We start from the raw sequence: 22,952 nt of genomic DNA, 5'->3' as shown, positions 1-22,952 counted from the left end.
CTGGGGCCCCTATGAGGAGCTCCCAGTTCAGAAGAGCCTGTGAGAGGGAGCCATGGGAGAGCTGAACCTCAGTGGTGGCACACTGCCCGGGCCTCTCCTGTGGGGCTGCCACGGGGCTGAGCATTCTGTCCCCACCCCAGGCCTGTGGATGAAGCAGGGGCCTGGGCAGGGTGGACTCCAGCCAGCATGCCAGAGTCACGGGGGCCCCAAAGAGTCGGTGTCCATGGGTGATCTGACCACGCAGGAGGCCAGAGGGTCCTGGCACTTGCCTGGCACTGGTCTGCAGGAGTAAGCCAGTAGTGCTTCTGGCCCTGGGTGGATCCTGTGACCCTGCGCACACCAACCCATCTCACTTTGAAGCATTTCTGCTCATTTAGAGTAATACTGGCCAGATGGTTCCTACAGCCATCCGCTCTGGGGCTGTGTGATCCCTTGGACCAACCAAGCTCCATGCCTCCCATGCCACATGACGCTGGTTGGAGGTGCTGCTGCAGAAGAGAAGGTGCCAGGCAGTATCTGGGGGACTTCAGAGCAGTCACTGTGCCTCCTTTTCATGGTTGTTTCTTTTTTCTTTTTCTTTTTGAGACAGAGTTTCGCTCTTGTTGCCCAGGCTAGAGTGCAGTGGCACAATCTCAGCTCACCACAACCTCCACCTCCCGGGTTCAAGCGATTCTCCTGCCTCAGCCTTCCCGAGTAGCTGGAATTACAGGCATGTGCCACCACGCCCGGCTAATTTTGTATTTTTAGTAGAGATGGGGTTTCTCCATGTTGGTCAGGCTGGTCTCAAACTCCTGACCTCAGGTGATCCGCCCACCTCGGCCTCCCAAAGTGCTGGGATTACAGGCATGAGCCACCACACCCAGCCTCATGGTTGTTTCTAAACCGAGTAAAAGTGAACTGGAAGACCAGCTTCCTGGAATGAGGCCATCCTGGAGTAGAATTTGGCTTCCTAGTTCTTAGATCTCTTGGGCTTGGAAGCTTTCTGGATTAGCTGCTAATCCTTGTAAAATACTTTTCAGTGGCCAGGGAATGCTCTCAGAACTCTTGGACAGTTTGTGTCCCAAGAGCTTGGCATCCTTCTCCAGACACAGAACTGAGTGAGGCCTGAAGTGGAGCTGGTGGAAGCCCAGTGTCCTCGGCCTGCAATGGTGCCCACTCCCCATCTGGCAGAATCAGGGCTGGTTCCAGCATCAGAGGCAAGATTTGGCTGAGTGGGTCTAGATGTGGGATGGGCAGTGGGCCCCAGGCGTGGATATTCAGAGTTGTACTGGGGAGGCCACCCCCTCTCCCGGCTGTCAGATGAGAGACTGGCGCCCTGGGCTGCAGCTCTCAGGCTCCCGAAGTGTGTGGTGAATTCCCAGGATGAGGCGGCAGGAGTGGGCCCTAGAGTCTGAAGTGGACTCATTTTCCCACTCCAGAGCCTGAAGTGGACTCACTTTCCAGGCACTCTCTTTGGTCAGGAGCCTTCTCTGAGTCCCCTTGCCAGGATAAAATCTAAACACTTGTATGGCCGTGGTTTTTTATTTTTATTTTTTTCAGGAGATTGGAGTTTTATTATTACTCACATCACTCTCCGTAGCATTCAGGGATCAGAGTTTTTAAGGACAGCTTGGTGGGTGTGGGGAAGCCAGTGAGCTGGAAGTGCTGATGGTCAGCTCAGAGATGAAATCATAGGGAGTCAAAGCTGTCTTCTTGTGCTGAGTCAGTTCCTGTGTTGTGGGGGCCACAGGATCAGATGAGCTAGTTTATCATCTGGATGGTGCCACCTGATCCATCAAGTTCAGGGTCTGCAAAATATCTCAAGCACTGGTCTTAGGTTTTACAATAGTGATTTTATCCCCAGGAGCAATTTGGGGAGGGTCAGAGTCTTGTAGCCTCCAGCTGCATGACTCCTAAACCACAACAATTTCCAATCTTGTAGCCAAAATGTTAGTCCTAAAAAGGCAGTCTAGTCCCCAGGCAAGAAGGAGGTTTGTTTCCAGAAAGGGTATTATCTTTGCTTTAAACTATAAACTAAGTTCCTCCCAAAGTTAGTTTAGCCTGTGGCCAGGAGTGAACAAGGACAGCGTGGAGGTTAGAACCAAGATGGAGTCAGTCAGGTCAGATCTCTTTCACTGTCTCAGTTATAGTTTTGGAATAGTAGTTCCAATCCCTCCCTCCTTTTTTTTTTTTTTTTTTTTTTTTTTGAGATGGAGCAGACTGGAGTGCAGTGGCGTGATCTCAGCTCACTGCAGTCTTTGCCTCCTGGGTTCAAGCAGTCTCTTGCCTCAGGCTCCCAAGTAACTGGGACTATAGGTGCACACTACCACGCCCGGCTAATTTTTGTAGTTTTAGTATAGACAGGGTTTCTCTATGTTGGCCAAGCTGGTCTCGAACTCCTGACCTCGTGATCCGCCCGCCTCGGCCTCCCAAAGTGCTGGGATTATAGGCATGCCCCGCCGCGTCTGGTACCCCTATGGGTTTCATAACACCTTTATTTTCAGGTGTTAGCTAATGAAGATGGAGAAAGGGCAAAGTCAGCTCTAACTTCTTCCTGCTGGCCAGGAGTGTGGTGGGGGTAGGTGTTTACCCCAAGGTGAAAGGAATGGAACCACTTTGCAGCTCTGAGCATACTCACACAGGCATGGCTGGGGATCCAAGGCTTGCATGGCAAAGGCATTACTATTGTCATCTATAGTTTTAGCACCTCATTTAAGGGAACAGTGAACTATAAGGTTAATAATGAGGAATAGGGTAAGGAGTGCAATTCCCAGTTTTAAAAGTAAAGATTTGAATGCATTAGTTTGGTGACTTGTAGCCCACAAGGAATTTAAGATTTAGTCCTTCCAAACTGCAGGAAAAATGCAAGAACATCTAACAACAGGTATATTATATATATATTTTTTCGAAGCATAAGTTTTCTCTCTCCAGTCCCCATTTTTATTAAAAAACAAATCATTATAGGACTGATTTGTTTGCAAAATAAACTTTAGTCTTATTATACTTGGCCTGATTATTTGCATAAATTGCAACACAAGTAATAATTTTTTACATAGGCTTTTTAAATTGGCTTTGGTAGAACTCTGTTCCATAAGGAATCTCAGATAAGACTTTTTAAAAACTGAGTCCAGTCATGGGTTTGTATCCTCAAATACCTATGAGTTTGGTAAATTCCTCTCTTCTTGAGGTCCTAAAATAACTTGGGGCTCCTGGGCCTATTAGAAAGTGACATTCTTTTTTTTTTTTTTTTTTTTTGACACGGAGTCTCGCGCTGTTACCCGGGCTGGAGTGCTGTGGCCGGATCTCAGCTCACTGCAAGCTCCGCCTTCCGGGTTCACGCCATTCTCCTGCCTCAGCCTCCCGGGTAGCTGGGGCTACAGGCGCCGCCACCTCGCCCAGCTAGTTTTTTGTAGTTTTTAGTAGAGACGGGGTTTCACCGAGTTAGCCAGGATGGTCTCGATCTCCTGACCTCGTGATCCGCCCGTCTCGGCCTCCCAAAGTGCTGGGATTACAGGCTCTGAGCCACTGCGCCCGGCGAAAGTGACATTCTTTACCACAGCTCAGGAACCCTGTATGGGGACTGTATAGACAAGGTATGAGGCCAGTTTTACCCACGGGGCTTTTATTGTCTCTATAAGTCCTTTGAATCCTTAAAGGAAAGCAGGCCATTCCAGTCAAAGCCTTGGTAAAATAACCAGTTTCTTCAATTGTTTCCTGTTGCAGAAGAGCCTGCCTTTCTTTCCCTCCCTCTCTCCCTCCTTCCTTCCTCTCTCTTCTCTTTCTCTCTTATCTTTCTTCCCTTCCTCCCTTCTTTCCTTCCCTCCTCTCCCCTTCCCTTCCTTTCCCTTCCCTTCTTTCTTTTGTTTTGTTTTGTTTTGTTTTCTTTTTTTTTTTTTTGACAGAGTCTCACTCTTTCACCTAGGCTGGAGTGAAGTGGCATGATCTCAGCTCACTGCAACCTCCACCTCCGGGGTTCAAGCCATTCTCCTGCTTCAGGCTCCCAAGTAGCTGGGATTACAGGTGCCTGGCTAATTTTTATATTTTTAGTAGAGATGGGGTTTTGCCATGTTGGCCAGGCTGGTCTCGAACTCCTGACCTCAGGTGATCCATCCGCCTCGGCCTCACAAAGTGCTAGGATTATAGGCATGAGTCACCACGCCCGGCTGACTGCATTTATTTTTTGGGACCACTCTAACAAACCTGCAAACTGGGTGACTTAAAACAAATGTATCCTCTCATGGTCGTGGAGGCCGAGAGTCCGAGGTTGAGGTGTGGGCGGGCCCAGCTCCTCCTGAGACGCTGAGGTGGACTCTTCTTGCCTGTCTGTCTGGCAGCATTCCCAGCTTGGAGAAACTTCCCTCAAATCTCTGCTTCCATCTTCTCCATCTTCTTGGTTGTCTTTTCATGGTCTTCCCTCTGTCTCTATGTCTAAATGTCCCCATTTTATAAGGACACCAGTCATTTGGGTTAGTATCCACCCAGTGACCTCATTTGAGCTTGATTACCTCCATAAAGAACCTGTTTCCAAGTAAGGTCACACTCTTAGGTACTGGGGGTGATGCCTTGAACATAGTCTTCCTTGGGGAGCACAACTCAGCCCATAGCAGGGCAGGTGGGCCTTCCAGGCCTCTCAGGGGCCAGGCTTATTACCTCCCTGACTTCCCGTCCAGCCAGCCAGGAGGCAGGGCTGTGCAGCCCGGCTGCCGGGTTCAAAGCCAATTCTTTTTTTTTTTTGAAACAGGGTCTCTGTGTCACTCAGGCTGGAGTGCAGTGGTACAATCTTGGCTTACTGCAGCCTTGACCTGCTGAGCTCAAGTGGTTCTCCCTCCTCAGCCTCCCAAGTGGCTGGGATCACAGGTGCATGTCACCTTGCCTGGGTAATTCATATATTCTTTGTAGAGATGGGGTTTTGCCATGTTGCCCAGTCTGGTATCAAAAAATCCAGCTCTATCATGTGAGCCGGCAATCTAATAGGAGCCGTCAGATGGTGATGATGGTGACTTGCCTCAGACTGTGTGGCCTGGCTCAGCCAGAGCTAATGGGGATATGGATGCGGATCACCTCCTTTGCCATTTTTTATTTTGAGAGAAACTTCTTATTAAAGTTTTGAAGATGTATCTGCTTCCTGGGGAAGAGATGGATTAAGAAGGTGTGGTATGAACAGCAGCCCTGGTCGGGGGAACTGTCTCCCCACGTGGTCTGGGACAGACGCTCAGGGAGTTTCTGGGAAGGAGTGTGTGTCCCCATGTCCTCGTGAGTCCAGTCTGGTGACATTTGAGGAAGTGAGGCTAGATGTGCAGTGTGCCACGCAGACGTGGGAGTCATGCAACCCCTGTCTTCACCAGAGACAGCTGTCAGCAGCAGAGCTTCCCCAGGGGCAGGACCCGCCGGAGGGAAGCCAGGCCTACACTGCTCTCTGTCACTGCCTCTTTTGGGAGTTGCCATTTTATAAAGCAGGAAAATCCCACCTCAGGGTTCATGGGTTTATTTTAAATTTTCTATTTTTCAGTTAAACTTATTTTAAAGTTGTGTTCACCAAAAGCAATAAGACTACAATGGTATATAAGGAAAAAATTGCCCCCGTTCTCCCCTCACACACACTTTGAAGCTATATGAGCAGCCTGGCTTCTGTCTTTCTGTGTTTCCTCCCAGCCACACATGGGGGTCGTGTTTCATTGGCATGTTTTTACAATAGCAAAGTGGGGCTATCACACCTGCACCCACAGTCACCTTGCTCCTCTCATCTGCCCGCAGGTCCTGGAGGTTCCTCCAGGTCTAAGGGCCTCATGGTCTTCCACAGTGTGGAGTGCTGGTTAATTCACTTGCTGTCCTGCTGGCAGATGACCTGGTCAATGCAGGACTTCTGCTGGGCCATTGCACTGACTTCACTCTGCTCTGCATGGGTCCTGTGGATTCATCCCTCTTGCTGCCCCCACACCTCACCTTCTGCTGTCTTTTCTGTGTTAGGCAACAGTCCTAGAAACTTTGGAATCCCCTTTACCTTGTTTGCCACCCTACGTTCAGTTGCTCATCAGATCCTTCAGCGCCATCTCCTTTCCTGCTGTGTATGTCCCACTCCACCAGGCACCTGAGTTATTCGCAGGCTCAGCCTCCCTAGCCTCCCTCCTGGCTGGCCCATCCTTAAGACCTGTTGGGGATCTTTCCTTCCCTTATTTGCATCTTCTCACACCTTGAGTGACCTTAGACCTTAGCGTTCCAGTCTCTACACAGACCTCACCCTCACTGCAGTATCTGTCCCTGCCCATGCTGGCCTCAGCCCATACCCTGCCTGAGGCTGGGCCTGCAGGTCTGGCATCATTGTAAGATTGCACAGGAAAAGGACTTGGTGCTTTCTGAGAGCTTCTGCAGTGTGTGCATGTGGGTGTGCATGTGTGTGTGTGTACGTGTGGATGCATATGTGTGCATGTGTGTGAGTATGCATGTCTGTGTGTACATGTGTGTATTAATCCACCAGTAATCCTAATTTCCATCTCTTTATCTCCTACAGTAAGGGTTCCCTATTTCATTGATTTGAAAAAACCACAGGATCAAGGTTTGAATCACACATGTAACTACTACCTGCAGCCAGAGGAAGACGTGACCATTGGAGTCTGGTAAGTGCTGGTGAGCTCTGTAGCCCTTGCAGCAGCAGGAAAAGGCCCTACATGGCTGAGCTGGTGCTGTCTTTAACACTGGCCTCTGAAATGTTGTTCATTTTTATCTTTACCTCTTCCTTTCCTAAAGGAAAGATCTCAGTACATTTGATCCTAATGTTGAGGGATTCAGTGACTTTAAACTCTATTCCCAGGCTTTCAAAACAGCAAAGGCTTTGTGAACAGATTATTATTTTTAGAGAACCTTGTTTCTAGGAAAAACAAACAAAGAAGCTAGAAACAGGATATAAGTGGCCGGCACAGTGGCTCACACTTGTAATCTCAGCACTTTGGGAGGCCAAGGTGGGTGGATCACTTGAGTCCAGGAGTTTGAGACCAGCCTGGGCAACATGGTGAACCTGTCTCTACTAAAAATGCAAAAATTAGCCAGGCATGGTGGTGCACGCCTGTAATCCCAGCTACTTGGGAGGCTGAGGCAGGAGAATCACTTGAGCCCAAGTGGAAGAAGTTGCAGTGAGCTGAATTCACGCCACTGCACTCCAGCCTGGGTGACAGAGCAAGACTCTGTCTCAAAAAAAAAAAAAAAAAAAAAAGAATATAAGGGAAGAATCGCAAATACTCTTTTGAATATATCTTCCGTCCAAGCGTGGTAGCTCACACCTGTAATCCCAGCGCTTTGGCAGGCCGAGACAGGGGGATCACTTGAGATCAGGAGTTCGAGACTAGAATAAACAACATGGTGAAACCCCGTCTCTGCTGAAAAAAAGTACAAAAATTAGCTGGGCGTGGTGGCTCGCACCTGTAGTCCCAGCTACCCGGGAGTTTGAGGCAAGAGAATTGCTTGAACGCAAGAGGCAGAGGCTGCAGTGAGCCGAGATTGTGCCACTGCACTCCAGCCTGGGCAACAGAGGGAGACTCTGTCTCAAAAAATAAATAAATAAATAAATAAATAAATATATATATATGTATCTTTTCCAAGAAGTGAAAACAGCTTGATTTCTTTTCACATATAGCTTCCATGATGGTGTTGGCTGTCTTCTAAGTATTTACTTTTTTAAGCCATAAATTTGCGTTGGACATAAGCCTCGTGACTTCTCTGTGTTTCCTTGGAATACATTTTAATGTTTTCTTCTGTACACAAGTGGTGCTTCTGAACAACTGAATTAAAATCGACCAACCTCACTGTGGCATTTCCCTTTTTCTCTGAGAAGTGATCCTGAATCACAGCCCCTTTATCTAGCTGAATTTATTTTTCAGTAGCCATAACGTCCCTTTCCGCTGTCTCAGAAAACCACTGTGTATGTGAGAAGCTTCTAAATGAAATGCTGTGAGTAGCTTCCCAGTGTGGATGAGAGAACATTCAGACATTTCTAACAGTGGTCCTTGGTAAAGAACATAAAACAAGAAGAGAGATTTTTGTTCTTAGTAGTTGGTGCTGGGATTAAAGTCTTTTGTCACTTCCTGATTTGATTTAATCTAGCATTTACTGACCAACGTGTGACTGTGGGACTCCAGGTTTCTGTCTGAAGCGTGACCTGTTTTGCACAGAGCTGCTGAGTGGGACTTGGTCAGCCCTCTTCTTGGTTAATATGAGTCTGTCCTGTTGCAGGAGGGTGTTTATGGTGGTAAGACTTAGGCTGGAAGTACTAACAACACCTGCATATATTATCAGTTACCAGAAAAGGTTTTGTTGAGTGATGCTCGTGGCAAGCCTCAAGGCGGTGCCATGCCATGTGTTGCTGTGTGTTGGTGGGTGTGGCTGCTGCCCACTCTCATGCCCTAGGCAGTCACAATGACAGTGGGCCCTCAGGCAGCAGCAGGCCCAGCCCACCAACTGCCCCCACCATCACTCAATCAGACCCTCCCACCAGCTTCCTGAAAGGAGGGCCTCAAGGCCTAGCGTGAAGCCTGCGGGCCATACCTGGCCATGCCTGGCCATCACCTGTCTGCTGAGAGGAGAGGCCCAGGAATGGGTTTCTCTGCTGGCTAGGAGTTCCCTGGCTCTTTGTCAGGAACCCAGGTTTGGGGTGGGCTGGCTACTGGAAGCACATCTGCTCCCAGCACCTTCAAAATGTGCCATCGTATCCCTCCAGTTTATAACCGTATGGGAGTGATGATCATAGGGACTAGATCCACCCCACAATGTGATCCTCTTGAGCGGATCAGAGACAGAAGTTAGATGAGATGCTGAAGCTTAAAATCTAGAAAAGAAGAAGTTGGCCATTAAGTTTTTTTTAAAGATTCTTGTCACTGGTATCCAGAATGAATTTGAAGAAACTTTACAGAAAAGGGATTAATTTCGACCCTCCCCAGTGATTAACAATATTCGATTTGGCCTGAGTTAAAATTAAACTTAGTCTCTCTCTGAAGGAGGGTTTGGCTAGTTAGACCAGCAGCTTCAGAGTGCCCAGCCAGGCGTGGACCATGAGCAGGCCGGGAAGTTGGTGCATACTCGACGTTAGAAATGGCGTCAGCGATGGCCCGGTGTCTAGTCTGGCTCGCAAACATTGATTTTGCTGAGTTAGCAAATGTGACAGCATGTACTGTTTAAAATCCATTGTGAGTTAAACTGTGGACAGTTTAAGCATGGGGTTAAGTGGGATGTGGGGCACATATGAGGAAAATGTTATTACTTAGGATGAACTAAGTGCTGCTTCTCCGCCAGGCGTCGGTGGTAACTGGCACATTGCAAGCCTTTGTGGCCCCAGAGGAGGCTGGCCTGCCAATCAGGGAACACTCCTGCTGAAGCTGTCAGCACTATCCACACAGCCTGCAGTTCTGTAGTTATTGATTCTAGTGATGGAGTTAGTTTTCTACTACCCACCCCTATCTGTTCCCCTGTAGTTAGATGGGGTCTGCAGCTCCCTGCTGTCTGGACTTGAGCTGATTAAGTAATACCACATGCAGTCGCCTGGATGAGGACGGAAGGAGCATCTGATCCTGCGCTCCCCTCTGCTTCTGTCTCCAGGCATACCGTCCCCGCAGTCTGGTGGAAGAACGCCCAAGGCAAAGACCAGATGTGGTATGAGGATGCCTTGGCTTCCAGCCACGCTATCATTCTGTACCTGCATGGGAACGCAGGTACCAGGTGAGGGAGAGGAGCCCATCTTCGCTGTGGAGCACGGCTCCTTTTTGGGGTGGGAATGTTCTGGCCCAGTCTGCCAGAAACCAGCAGGGGCTAACCTGCGGCCCCAGAAAATCAGGAGTACTGATCCACTGCAATGAGGGAGAACCTCCCAAGAACAAAGGGAAAGGCAGAGTTCTTAAGGGGTTGAGGGAAGGCCGAGTTTAGGTGAACGTTACATGAAGCAGGGTTCCCATAGGCTGAGGCCAGCACGACTGTCTTCTGCAGGGACCAAGTGTGGGAAGCTGTGTGCAGACCGTCACCTATCTGGAACTCCAGCCTGGGTTGGGATGGAGGAGGCTGAGTCTTGGTCAGGGGCTGAGCTCCCCGGCCAGAGGGGCATGTTTTTTCTCCCTGTTGTAATCGCAAAGGGCACAGCATCTGCTGTTATGTGATTTGGGGAGCAGGGTTCTTGGAGAGTGAGGGCTTTGGGGTCCCTGTGAGGAGGGGTCGTGGTGGCACTTGCCTGTGGCAGCCTCATGCCCTTGGGAATGGGCGGCTCCAGCTCACTGGCAGCTGGTTTTCCCCGTATCTGTCAGGCAGCCGGAAGTGGCAGGCAGATCTTCGTTACCTGTAAGATAGCTCCAGGTGGCAGACAGGTGAAGCCAGAGCCTGGGCAGCCCTGGAGGAGGAGGCATACTTCCTGGAAAAAAGTGGCAGGTGCTGAGAAGGGGCAGGAGGGAGAGGCTGAATGTACCAGGTGCTGGGGTCCTTGCAGGCCGCCCTACAGTGTGGGCTCTCCACTCACTAACGGGCTGTTGGTGAAGTACATGCGCTTTGTTTGATCAGCCCTGCCCAGTGCTATCTCAGATGCTTTTCCTGAGTGGGCCTAATGGCTTGTCCTTTCCACTGGCTGCCCTGGAGTTGGCCTCCCTGCCTTAAAGGGTGCTCCTTCCACACCATGTGACTGCTGTTCAGAAGAGCCTCTGTGGGAGAGCCCAGGGTGGGTGTGGGGGGATACATTTTCTGAACAAAGCATTGTTTGAAAACCACCAAGGTCTTCGTGTGTGAGAGAGGCAGCCAGGAGCCAGCGCAGAGGCAGACCCAGCACGGAGACGGGGCTGCTGCAGGGCCAGGGCCAAGGTCCACTGTGGCACCAGGGTGTGTCAGGGCTGGGGGCAAACATTTTATAGGCAGAGCCAGCAAGGAGAGCCGTGTTGGGCCCTTCTGGAGGCGAAAGCAGGCCTAGGTGGGTGTCTGCATGCTGGAGCCCTGCAGAGGGCATTGCTGAAAGAGCCCAGCGGCATGGTGCATAAGGCGGTTTCTGTGCCAGGGACGGCGTGTCTAGCTACTGAATCGTGCATGTGCTGCACAGTTTCCTTTCTTCTTTGTCTGGGACAAGCTGCAGTGGGTTTCTCTTCTGCTTTTCAAAGAGCAAACGGCTACAAACAGCTCTTGCAGCATCTTTTTATAAATGAGAGAACTGTGGTTGGCTGTGAATAAGGTTCAGTTCTGCAGTGCCCATCGCATGGTTAAAAAAAAAAAAGAACCTGCCTGTAACTTTAGGTTAGAAAGTGATGCTGTGACTTTCAAGGTTTGCTGCCCCCTCCCACTCCTGCAGAGAGTGCCTGGCTGCAGGCCTCACCACCCCCATGTTGCCTGCTTTCTTTGTCCTGTGCATCCCAGTGGGGTTTCGCTGGTCTGCGGGATCCACCACACGGGTCTCCCTGAGGTCCAGACCCCCTGGATTCCCAGCAACTGTTACTTTTTTGCTTAATGTAGGAAATTTTAGAAACTTAGGAAAGAGCTACTATGAACTCTTACAGTGATCACTGAAAATATTTTGCAGTGTTTCCTCCTTGTCTTGAAATTTCTTCCTTTATTTTTTATTTTAATTTTTGAGACAGAGTCTCACTCTGTCGCCCAGGCTGGAGTGCAGTGGCGCAATCCTGGCTCACTGCAACCTCAGCCTCCCGGGTTCAAGTGACTCTTCTGCCTCAGCCTCCCGAGTAGCTGGGATTACAGGCACCCACCACCACGCCCAGCTAATTTTTGTATTTTTAGTAGAGACGGGTTTTACCGTTTGACCAGGCTGGTCTCAAACTCCTGAGCTTAAGTGATCCGCCCACCTCGGCCTCCCAAAGTGCTGGGATTCCAGGCATGAGCCACCGGCCTGACCCTTTATATTTTTGTTTCTGCACTTTATTGGCTTCCTCCTTCATCTCATCCTGGTCTCCCACCAGCAACACTCCTGCCCCCATACCTGAAATGGTGAAACCGCTCCTGAGGAAGGAGGAGCACAGCTAGGGAGTGTGGAGAGTGTGGACCCGCCCTCCTCCCAGGTGGCCCATGTCCCTGCTGTGGGGTTGGTCCAGGTTAACAGCTGGGCAACAACTGGAAAGAAAGCGGGAAGGGAGCCTAGACAGGCCCCAGACAAGGAAGTACAAATGGGGGTGTGTGTGCCGAGCCCACTTAGTCTCCGTAGCGACATGCACGCTGAAGCTGTGGTTGACTGTGAGGGCCAGGAGGCAGCCATCCCTGCACTTCAGGGTCTCCCTGAGGAGATTCTAGGAGCATATCCCATGCGTGGAGCACACACATGTGAAGGGCTGTAAAGGCAGGGTGGCCGTGACAGCAAATAGAAGTTAGTGCCAGATGGGAAACAGCCGAGATGACCACAAGAGGCCAGGGCAGCGCAGCTAAGCAGAGTTCTGCAGGTTGGCTGAGACGTGTGGAGCAGGAAGTGAGGGCAGAAGGTGTCCACACAGGCCCTGCTAGAGCACAGCCTCTGTCCACACAGGGTGTCCCTGGCACGGGGAGCTGGGAGGGGCTGGGGTGTGCTGGATGAGGGCTTGCTGTGTTTCCTTTAGTGTCTTTCTAGTTTGGGACTATAGGTGTGCATTACCTACTGAAAAATAAAAGCAGTCATTAAGAAATCTCCCCAGAATGCTAAGACTATCTCCCCCTTGGCACAGCACTGCCAGAGGCGAGTGTGGGGCCACTTAGGGGGACCCAAGGAGGAGGTTGCCCCCTTTCCTTGGCCTCTCTCTGGTTTGGGGTACGGAGGACAAGTTGACCTGGGGCCCGACTCTGAGAAGATGTGCTCACACCATGTCCTGTTTCCTTCTCCAGAGGAGGTGACCACCGCGTGGAGCTTTACAAGGTGAGTGCAGGTGGCACCCACACCTGTTCCCTGGGCTGTTCTTTCCAGGGCGGGAAGTGAAGGGAGTCACCAGACTCACAGCTTGAGAGTTAACTATTGCTGGGCTGTTTCTGTGTGTGAGACAGAATCCTCCTGCTCTGTTGCCCAGGCTGGAGTGCAGTGGCACGGTCACAGCTCACTGCAGCCTCGACCTCCTGGGCTCAAACTATCCTCCCACTTCAGCCTCCTAAAACTGCAGGTGCATGCCGCCACCACACCCAGCTAATTTTTGTGTTTTTTTTTATAGAAATGAGGTCTCCCTATGTTGCCCAGGCTGGTCTCGAACTCCTGGGCCTCCCACCTTGGCCTCCCAAAGTATTGGGATGACAGGTGTGAGCCACCATGTCTGACCTTTTGTTGGCCTTTTTAACACTGCCTTTGGATGGGTGTGCTGGAAGGTAGGGCCTTAGCTACCTCTGCTGTGACTGCCCATCACACTGCCTCTAGGCCTGGGCCCCAAAATCAGAATGTACGGGCTTGGTAGACCAAGTGCAGATATTGGCAGACTGCATAAATGGCATTGGAAATTGTTTTTCAATGTTACATTACTTGTGTATAAAATGAAAAGAGAGGGCCGGGTGCAGTGGCTCATGTCTGTAATCCTAGCACTTTGGGAGGCCAAGGTGGGTGGATCACAAGGTCAGGAGTTCAAGATCAGCCTGGCCAAGATGGTGAAACCCAATCTCTACTAAAAATACAAAAAAAATTAGCCAGGTGTGGTGGCAGGCGTCTGTAATCCCAGCTATTCAGGAGGTTGAGGCAGAGAATTGCTTGAACCAGGGAGGCGGAGGTTGCAGTGAGCCAAGATGGCACCACTGCACTCCAGCCTGGGTGACAGAGCGAGACTCCATCTCAAAAAAAATAAAAAAAGAAAAGAGAAACCAGGTGCCCCAGGTGCTACACTGACTGCCAGATTGCAGGCTCACCCCAACAGGGGGTGCAGGCGGGATTTGATTCAGCTTCCAGGCACACAGTGGGAGCACCCACAGATCTCCCCACGTCCAGGGGGTGTCGAGGACAGGGCGTGCAGACCTTCACTTGTGCTTGGCTGCTTGATTTTGTTCTTCATCTGGTTATCTGGGTCTTGGAGCCGAAGAGCTACTCTTGGAACAGCCTCACTCTCCTCCCTTCATAGGGCCATCTGCACTGGCCCACAGGACAGAAGGGGATACAGACAGAGGCAGGGGCACAGACAGAGGCAGGGGCACACCCAGCTCTGAGCTATTGGAGGATTTTACCCCTGGAGTAAATTGCATTAAGTCAGGAAAGGTGGGGAGAGTTTGAGAAGTGATTGGTTCTTTCTTTAGGTTTCTGTTAAAAGAAATGATTCACCCTACTGAGGTCAACAGGGCTGGAGCAGGTTGGCTCTGGGTATAGACTCTGCGGTGGCTAGGAGCTGGCAGGGAAGTGCAGGCTGCCCTGGGGAAGCACCCAACTCCCTCCCTGAAGAGGGGAGCTGTGATTCTGGGTGACGTGATGGTGCGGCAGCCTCCCATGTTGCTCTGGGCACACCCCAGCAAGGGCACAGGAGCGTTGAGTAGTGATCTAAATGAGAGAGATCAGCTAGTCTGTAGGGATTGAAAAAAAAGTAACAGAAAAAAATTGACAAGAGCTTAAAATCCAAGAAATACTGGGTTGCAGCAAGGTCCTCAGATAGGGTCTCTACACAGTATAGCCCTCCTCCTGGGGGTCTGCCATCACACTGCAGCACCGAGAGCTGTCCCCGGAGGAGGCCCCCCCAGGAGGCTGCCCTGCAGCACGCGTGGGGCTGTGGCCTGGGATCTGGGACCTGCGAGAGTCTGCACCTGGCCCTCTAATTCTAAGCAGGAGGAAGGGGGATCCTTCCCTAGCATCTAAGCAGCAAGAAGGGAGAGCCTTTCTGTGCTCCCAGGCAGGGATGTCAACAGGTCCAGAAGCGGCAGTTGGCATCTGGGTTTCATAAAACCCAGCCGGGAGTCAGGCAGCATGTCACAGTCTTTATGAAGCTGCCACTACGCACAAGGCACGGGAGGGAAAGTCGGATGCGTTTAGTAAGCGGCAAGCTACCCTCAACACAGACGCTTGGATTTGTTGCCAAAGATGTTTATTTTTTACTTTACAGGTGCTGAGTTCCCTTGGTTACCATGTGGTCACCTTTGACTACAGAGGTGAGATTTCTTTTGCAAGAGCATCTGAGCACATTTCCACTGCTTGCTGGCAGTATCCCATGGGCAGGCCTCACTTGAAGAGGATCGGAGCAAGGCCAGCACCTGCTTTGGCTTGTGCTATGATGGTGTCCTGGGTCCTGACAAAGCCCCTGATGGAGCTGCTGGGAGAGCCCCTTCTGGTAGGGGAGGCTCAGCACCTGGAGCCCCCAGCAGATGCCCTGTCAGCAACTTTTTTTTTTTTTTTTTTTTTGAGATAGGCTCTCACTTTGTCACCCAACCTGGAGTGCAGTAGCATGATCATAGCTCCCTGCAGCCTTGAACTCCTTTGCTCAAGGGATCCTTCTGCCTTAGCCTTTCAAGTAGCTGGGACTATGGGAATGCGACACCACACGCGCTACTTTTTTTTTTTTTTTTTTTAGTAGAAATGGGGTATTGCTTTGTTGCCTAGGCTAGTCTCAGACTCCTGTCCTCAAACAATCCTCCTGCCTCAGCCTTCCAGAGTGTTGAGATTACAGGCGTGAGTCACGGCACCCAACCTGCAACATTTTAAATTAGAAGATCCTGTCTTTTTTGGACTCAGACTGTCTCTGCAGCTGGACGTCAGACACGGTTTATGCTCATCAAAGCTTGTCTTGTTAAAGTTATGAAGACAGTAAGAACTGTTAAGAAAGACTGAGCACGGTGGTTCACACCTGTAATCCCAGCACTTTGAGAGGCTGAGGCAGGAGGGTCACTTGAGGTCAGGAGTTTTTGACCAGCCTGGCCAACATGATGAAACCCCATCTCTACTGAAAATACAAAAGTTAACTGGGCATGGTGGCTCGCACCTGTAGTCCCAGCTATTGCAGAGGCTGAGGCAGGAGAAGCGCTTGAACCTGGGAAGCGGAGCTTGCAGTGAGCCAAGATTGCACCACTGCGCTCCAGTCTTGGCGACAGAGCAAGAGTCCATGTCAAAAAAAAAAAAAGAACTGTTAAGAGAGAAGATAGATTCTTCTGCACCTCAGCATTTCTGCTTTTTTGAATGAACCAGGGCTTGCCACTGAACATATCAAGAATCCACAGTTTGATATATACCAAGGACACTATGGCTTAATGGGCAACAGAAATAACTTGGTGTTAACAGTGAACGACTGGTTTGTTTTGGTTTTGGTTTTGGTTTTGCTTTGAGACAGGGTCTCACTCTGTCACCCAGCTGGAGTGCAGTGGTGTGATCTCCGCTCACTGCAACCTCTGCTTCCCAGGTTCAAGTGATCTTCCCAACTCAGCCTCCCTAGTAGTTGGGACCACTGGCACTCACCACTACACCTGGCTAATGTTGTTTTATTTTTTTTAAGAGAGGGTTTCGCCATGTTGCCCAGTCTGGTCTCGAACTACTGGGTTCAGTCAGTCTGCCCACGTTGGCCTCCCAAAGTGTTGGAATTACAAGTGTGTGTGAGCCACTGCGCCTGGCTGAGAGACTGTTTTAAAGTGTAGTCTGGCTGGGCATGGTGGCTCACGCCTGTAATCCCAGCACTTTGGGAGGCTGAGGCGGGCAGATTGCTTGAAACCAAGAGTTCGAGATCAGCCTGGGCAACATGGCAAAACTCTACCTCTACTAAAAATACAAAAAAAGTAGCTGAGCGTGGTGGCAGGCGCCTGTAATCCCAGCTACTCGGGAGGCTGAGGTGGGAGGAAAGCTTGAGCCCAGGAGGCGGAGGTTGCAGTGAGCCAAGATCATGCCACTGCGCTCCAGCCTGGGTGACAGAGCGAGAGCCTGTCTCAAAAATTTCAAAAAGTGTATTCCACTATGTAGTCCTCAGCTGGAGAGATCAAAGAGTTGATGGCAGCGTGGCTGGCTGCCTTCACCTTCCAGGGGGGCAGGCGGTGTCTCTATCCTCAGACCAAGAGGAGATATGAGGGGGACAAAGGCTGTCACCCGGATATGGGGGTTGTGTTAATTCTCTCTTGCTGCTGTAACATGTTAGCACAAACAGTGCTTTAAACCAGCACACATGTAGCGTCTTGCAGTTCTGGAGGTCAGAAATTCAGAATCTGCAGCCCCCAGGCTGGAATCAGGGCGGGAGCAAGGCTCTCAGGGAGAGTACCTGGCTGCCCTTTCCAGCCGCCTGTGTTCCTTGGCTCACACCTCTTCCGTGATTGAATCCCAGGTCTTCTGGCTCTGACCCTGACTCCTCCCTTTTTCTCTGATGAGGACCCTTGTGGTTATTTTGGGCCCACCCAGCTTGTCCAGGATCACCCCCTTCTCAAGGCCAGCAGTTAGAGCTTTCATTCCTTCCATACCCTTCATTCCCCAGCCATGTGACCCAACACGTTCACAAGTGCCAGGGTCGTGGACACTTGTGGGCGCCGCCATGCTGCCACCCACAGGGAAGAAAGTTCCATCAGGATGACAGTTGTGGGCTGGGAGAAACTCCAGAATGAGGAGCGGGAAGTGGTGTGCCCTCTCCTCCTCTCCGTGCTGACACGGCTTCTCTTCTGCTGCATGCTAGAGACCTTAGCAGAGGGAGAAGGGGTGGTTTCTTTGCATTCATCTCCCCGCACTTCTGTCAGGAAATGAAATCCCACGCAGCACTTTGTTTCAGTTCTCGTGGAGTCTCCACGTTTCTAATTGGCACCAAGACTGCCAGCTCCGTCTCCGACTGTCCCTCTGTCTCTCTCGCTGCATCTGCCTCTTTGTCTACCTCCCTCTGCCTCCTGTCCCCGTCTCTGTGCCTGTCTCTCTATCCCTGTTAGTCTTCTTGCCTGTCTCTGTGCCTCTCGGTCCCTGTCTCTCAGTCTTCCTGTCTGTCTCTGTCTCCTGTCCCTATCTCTGTTCTTTTCTTTCTGTCTCATGTCCCCATACCCCTGCCTCCCAGCCTGGCCCTGGCCCTCTGCAGGAGGCCCTCTCCTCCCTCCTCTAGTGTCTGAGTCGGGAAACAGCAAGTCCTGCACCAGCTGTGGGGTTTGCTTACACTGCACAACCTGCTCTTTCTGACCTTTGTGGTGCTTTCAGATCATCTGATGATGACTCACTGCTGGGCTGCTGGAAAGATAATTGCACTCCATCTTTGCTGGAGACTGGGGGGGGACCCTTGGGAGGTTGTAATTTTGGGGGCAGAGATGGTAGTGTTTTCCGTTACGCAAACAAGATGCTAATTAGACCCTAAGGGAAAACAGCCCCTTTCCCCTTCCTGGGTCACAGTTGCCTTGCACCCAGAAATGCCCTCCCTGTTCTGGGAGCATCCGGACTCCACTCCCTATCCTGCCCCTGACCAAGCCTTCGGCGTTAAGGAGGCTGGTGTCCAGCCAGCGGCCCGGGGGCTGCTCATCTGACCACACCAGCTGCACTGATGCTCGTCAGGGCTCGGAGTGGGACACATGGATGCTGCAGGGGTTGGGGGGAGAAGTGTAGAGCTGAGGATGGTGGTGGCAAAGGCTTCCACTGCCTCAGACCTCACTAGCCTGTCTGTTGAGAAAGAGAGAGGGAGAAGGTGAGCTCACACCCCTGCACAAGAGGGTGAGGCAAGCCGCAGCCCTGGCCTGAGGATGCTGGTGCCAGCTCTGAAGCTGTGTGATCTGTTGACTCAGCTTGTTGTTAGTTGCCATTCAAATTTGCAGCTCACCAACTTAGTGACCCTGTGAGGGGACGTCTGGTTTGTGCAGTCAGCAGGGGCAGGGCAGGGTTGCTGCTGGGCTGCCTTCCCCAGGGTTGGTGGGGATGTGGGGGTGTGCCCGTTCTCTCCACTGCTTGCTCTGCCCAGTGGCCTGGGTGGGTCTGTGGACTCTGGAAGGGCGGGCTGAGCGGGCCCCTCCCATGTTTGTCCAGGTTTTGTGAACTGCCTTTGACCTCCCCGTCCTGCCGTTTCTCCCTCCCAGGTTGGGGTGATTCGGTGGGAACGCCATCTGAGCGGGGCATGACCTATGACGCACTCCACGTTTTTGACTGGATCAAAGCAAGAAGTGGTGACAACCCTGTGTACATCTGGGGCCACTCTCTGGGCACTGGGTAAGGGACCCCAGCAGGAGGCAGCCTTTAGTGGGAGCCAGTATTCCTGATGACTCCTATGCCTGGATCTAGAGAGCCCGCCATCCCTGAAAACCCTGTGGCACCATTAGTCCCAACCAGCCTTGCTCCCGTCCCCATGGCAGAGGCAGGAGGGGAAGTTCCAAAGATACTCCAAAGGATTTGAGCTCCTCGTCCAGAAAGTAGTTCGGGACAGACATAGGCCGTGGAGGTCGAGGCATCTCCGCAGGGAGACTTAGCCCTGAGGAAGAAGCGTCTTCAGAGCTGGGGGAGGGCACAGTGGGTGGTTTGCTTCTCACATAGGCCCGGACAGGAGGTACTTCCACACGCCCTTTGTGGGCAGCCTGAGTCATCTCTGCTGATGCCAGGTCCACAGTCTCTGCGGGAACCGTTGCTCTCGGCCCCCGTCCCCAGACCTTCACTGCCGTTCCCTTTCTGCTGCCTTTCCCTTCGGGGCAGCCCTTTCTCCCAGCGCCTGAATGGCCTCTTGCAGGCTGGGAAGCATCCAGGAGAGGAGTGGGTGGGGGGCACTGGCCATCCTTTTGTCCGTCTGCATGGTCTGCCAGGTGTGGTCCTGGGATGGCGAGAGGCCCTGGGTGTGGTGGGCTCCAGGAGAGGTGCAGGCAGATGCTGGCCACCCCCAGCCGACAGGCGGCCCTGCCAATGGGAGGGCATGGGCAGTGAGAGGCAGCAGGACACACCTTGGGGACAAGGAGACTGGCTGTGGGTACAACCCTCATTGCAGGGGTCACCTGTGGTAGGGCAGTCAGGTCACCCCCAGTGCTAGAGGGATCTCCATTTCCCCCACTCTGTCCTCAAACTCCAGTAGCTCCACAGACCCCATGGCTCCTCTGAGCACTTTCCAGCATAAGGCCCATATCATCTCAAACAATTTCATCTTAACTAAGCTGTTTTTCTTTTTTCCTAGTGTGGCGACAAATCTGGTGCGGCGCCTCTGTGAGCGAGGTGAGTGCCTTGTTGGCCCCATCCGTGGCTGTGAACATTTAGGGTGCTCCGCAGTCCCGGCCCTGCTGTAAGTGCTCAGCATCCTCACGGAGCAGCATGAGCTGGGCATTCTGGGGGGCCTGGGGCTGACCAGGCCGCCCTTCCCATGATACACCTGAGAAGCTGGGAGCCTCACACAGGCCTGGCCCCAGAGAGGCTGCATCAGCAAGTCTGCTTTTTAGGAGTGACCGGAGCCATCTCCGGCGCGCCGCAGGTGCCCCTGGAGCTATCTGAGGTGTGCCAAGGTGGATACCTAGGGGGAGGCGCTGTGGTCTCCCTGTGCTTTCTGGGGGCCCCTCAGAGCCCCACAGGGCACATGTATGTCGCTGGCTTCCTGCCCACCTCTCAGTTCCCTGTTTGTGTATCTAGAGACGCCTCCAGATGCCCTTATATTGGAATCTCCATTCACTAATATCCGCGAAGAAGCTAAGAGCCATCCATTTTCAGTGGCAAGTACATATTTTATTAAAAATTGACTTCTCATTATTAAGATAATTATAGAAATAACTCATTATTAAGATAATTGTAGAAATAACGAATAGGATAGGTTATGATTATTAAAAATTATTTAAATATGCTAATGAATACAGATTTCATTAAAAATTAATACTAGTTTTGGCCACAGAACTGCCTGAGAAGTTTATAACCTGTAGCCAGGTGAAATGACAGGTCATAGTTGGGTCATGTGAGGGCAGCGAGACCCAGTGGAGGCCGGGTCCATGTGGTGTCATTGACTGCATTATATTGACAGCCCTGCCTTCCCGCTCAGGAGTGGGGCTGGGGGTGCCCCCCTCTCTGTGTATGAGGACAGTGCTTGGGGGGCTGACCTCTGTGGACCAGGGAGTCTGGCCTCCCAGTTGTATCTTGGGGAAAGGCCTGGGTGAACCCCAGTGGGAATTCTGGGTAAGCCAGGCACCACCCAACCTGTGCCCTCCCCAGCTGGGAATGGAACCTTGGACCTTCTCTTAAAACTTAGCCAGTTATTTTCCCCTCCTTCTCACTCTGGTTTGTGATCCCCATGCTCCCCACTGGCCATGGATTCTTGGGCCTGTGTCAGCCCATCCTGGCCTCATGCTGTTCTGTTACCGACCAGAAGAGCCTTTTATCTTATCTTACTTTTTGGTGCTGCTTTTCTTAAACTGTGTGAGGAAACTGTCCATAGACCCCATTTTCTCAGGGGTGGCGGCCCTGGTGTCTGCGGGAAGACTGGTTTCTGGGCTGGATTCCGGCCTGGCTGGGAGGTGCGGGAACACCATTTGCAGCGCAGCCCCTGCCGTGCCAGTCTGTGGGGCCTGGCAGGTGATTCTTCTGTCCCTAGCAGCAAAGCCAGGACACGGCCAGGGCAGAAGGTGCCAGGACACAGCTCTGAGGGCCCCTTGGCAATGTCACCCCTGCTCCCTTAGGTAGGGTAGTTATGGGCAACGCCTTGTAGATTCCTGAACTTAAACTGTCTGCACCCTTGACCTTTGCCTGGATATCTTAACCAACACTTCTGAAAATGGTTTCCATCTTGTCTCCAGATATATCGATATTTCCCTGGGTTTGACTGGTTCTTCCTTGATCCTATTACAAGCAGTGGAATTAAATTTGCAAATGACGAAAAGTGAGTACTATGGGATAGGAACTAATTTTCCTATTTAGAAAAACTCTGAGAACCCTTGGATGAGCCTCTTTAGTCACAGTAATCAACTAGGATGGAATTCAGAGTATTTAGGGCCGTTCTCTAGCAAACAGGTTTAAAAAGGGAAAGCCTGCCAGGGACCGTGGTTCACACCTGTAATCCCAGCACTTTGGGAAGCTGAGGAAGGCAGATTGCTTGAGCCTAGGAGTTTGAGACCAGCCTGGGCAAAATAGCAGGACCCTGTCTCTACAAAAAAATCCAAAAATTGGCCAGGTATGGTGGCGTCATGTACCTGTGGTCCCAGCTACATGGGAGGCTGAGTTAGGAGGATCACTTGAACCTGGGGAGGTCAAGGCTGCAGAGAACCGTGATTGCACCACTGTACGCCAGCCTGGCTGACGAGAAAGAAATAAGAAATCTGAAAAGATCATAGAAGTAAAGCAATATTAAAATAATACATAGTTTTTGTCCGTATAGTTTTTTTTTTTTTTTTTTTGAGACAGAGTCTTGCTCTGTCTCCCAGGCTGGAGTACAGTGGCGCAATCCGCTCACTGCAAGCTCCGCCGCCTCCCAGGTTCACGCCATTCTCCTGCCTCAGCCTCCCAAGAAACTGGGACTACAGGCGCCCGCCACCACGCCTGGCTAATTTTTTTTTGTATTTTTAGTAGAGACAGGGTTTCACTGTGTTTGCCAGGATGGTCTTGATCTCCTGACCTGGTGATCCGCCTGTCTCGGCCTCCCAAAGTGCTGGGATTACAGGTGTGAGCCACCGCGCCCAGCCCCATATAGTTGTTTTATTTCAAAATGGTTTGTGACAGCCAAAACACATATTAAAACAGTGATATTAAATGGTTGGTCTTTCTTTCTTTCTTTTCTTTCCCTCTTTCTCTCCCTCTCCCTCTCCCTCTCCCCTGCCTGCCCGCCCGCCCGCCCTTCCTTCCTTCCTTTTCTTTCTTGACAGAGTCTTGCTGTGTCACCCAGACTGTACAATGGCATGATCTCGGCTCACTGCAATCCCTGCCTCCCAGATTCAAGTGATTCTCCCTCCCGAGAGCTGGGATTACAGGCACCCACCATCATGCCCCACTAATTTTTTGTATTTTTGTAGAGACAGGGTTTCACCATGTTGGCCAGGCTGATCTCGAACTCCTGATCTCAGGTGATCTCCCCGCCTTGGCCTCCCAAAGTGCTGGGATTACAGGCGTGAGCCACTGTGCCCGGCTGATAACTTACTCAGAAAATGACTTTGCCTCAGCCATTTGATTTGTGTTTGGTTATAGAAAAATATTACAAAGTTTATTGTTAAAAATCTATTAC

At 51.4% G+C, this 22,952-nt stretch overlaps 1 protein-coding gene across 4 annotated transcripts in view; it reads left to right on the top strand.

The window, feature by feature from the left end:
• ABHD12 (abhydrolase domain containing 12) overlaps positions 1–22,952 on the top strand; it is a 98,197-nt gene that overhangs the window by 63,938 nt on the left and 11,307 nt on the right. For all 4 annotated transcript variants that reach the window (XM_023193473.1, XM_023193470.1, XM_023193472.2 and 1 more), the window contains exons 3-10: positions 6,488–6,593; positions 9,562–9,681; positions 12,790–12,820; positions 14,961–15,006; positions 18,862–18,991; positions 19,938–19,975; positions 20,384–20,463; positions 21,535–21,617. In XM_023193473.1, the coding sequence (XP_023049241.1) occupies positions 6,488–6,593; positions 9,562–9,681; positions 12,790–12,820; positions 14,961–15,006; positions 18,862–18,991; positions 19,938–19,975; positions 20,384–20,463; positions 21,535–21,617 (634 nt within the window). The remainder of the gene's footprint in view (positions 1–6,487; positions 6,594–9,561; positions 9,682–12,789; positions 12,821–14,960; positions 15,007–18,861; positions 18,992–19,937; positions 19,976–20,383; positions 20,464–21,534; positions 21,618–22,952) is intronic.

This window comes from Piliocolobus tephrosceles, chromosome 20, assembly GCF_002776525.5.
Source record: "Piliocolobus tephrosceles isolate RC106 chromosome 20, ASM277652v3, whole genome shotgun sequence".
NCBI lineage: Eukaryota > Metazoa > Chordata > Mammalia > Primates > Cercopithecidae > Piliocolobus > Piliocolobus tephrosceles.
This window is presented reverse-complemented; position numbering and strand designations above follow the sequence as displayed.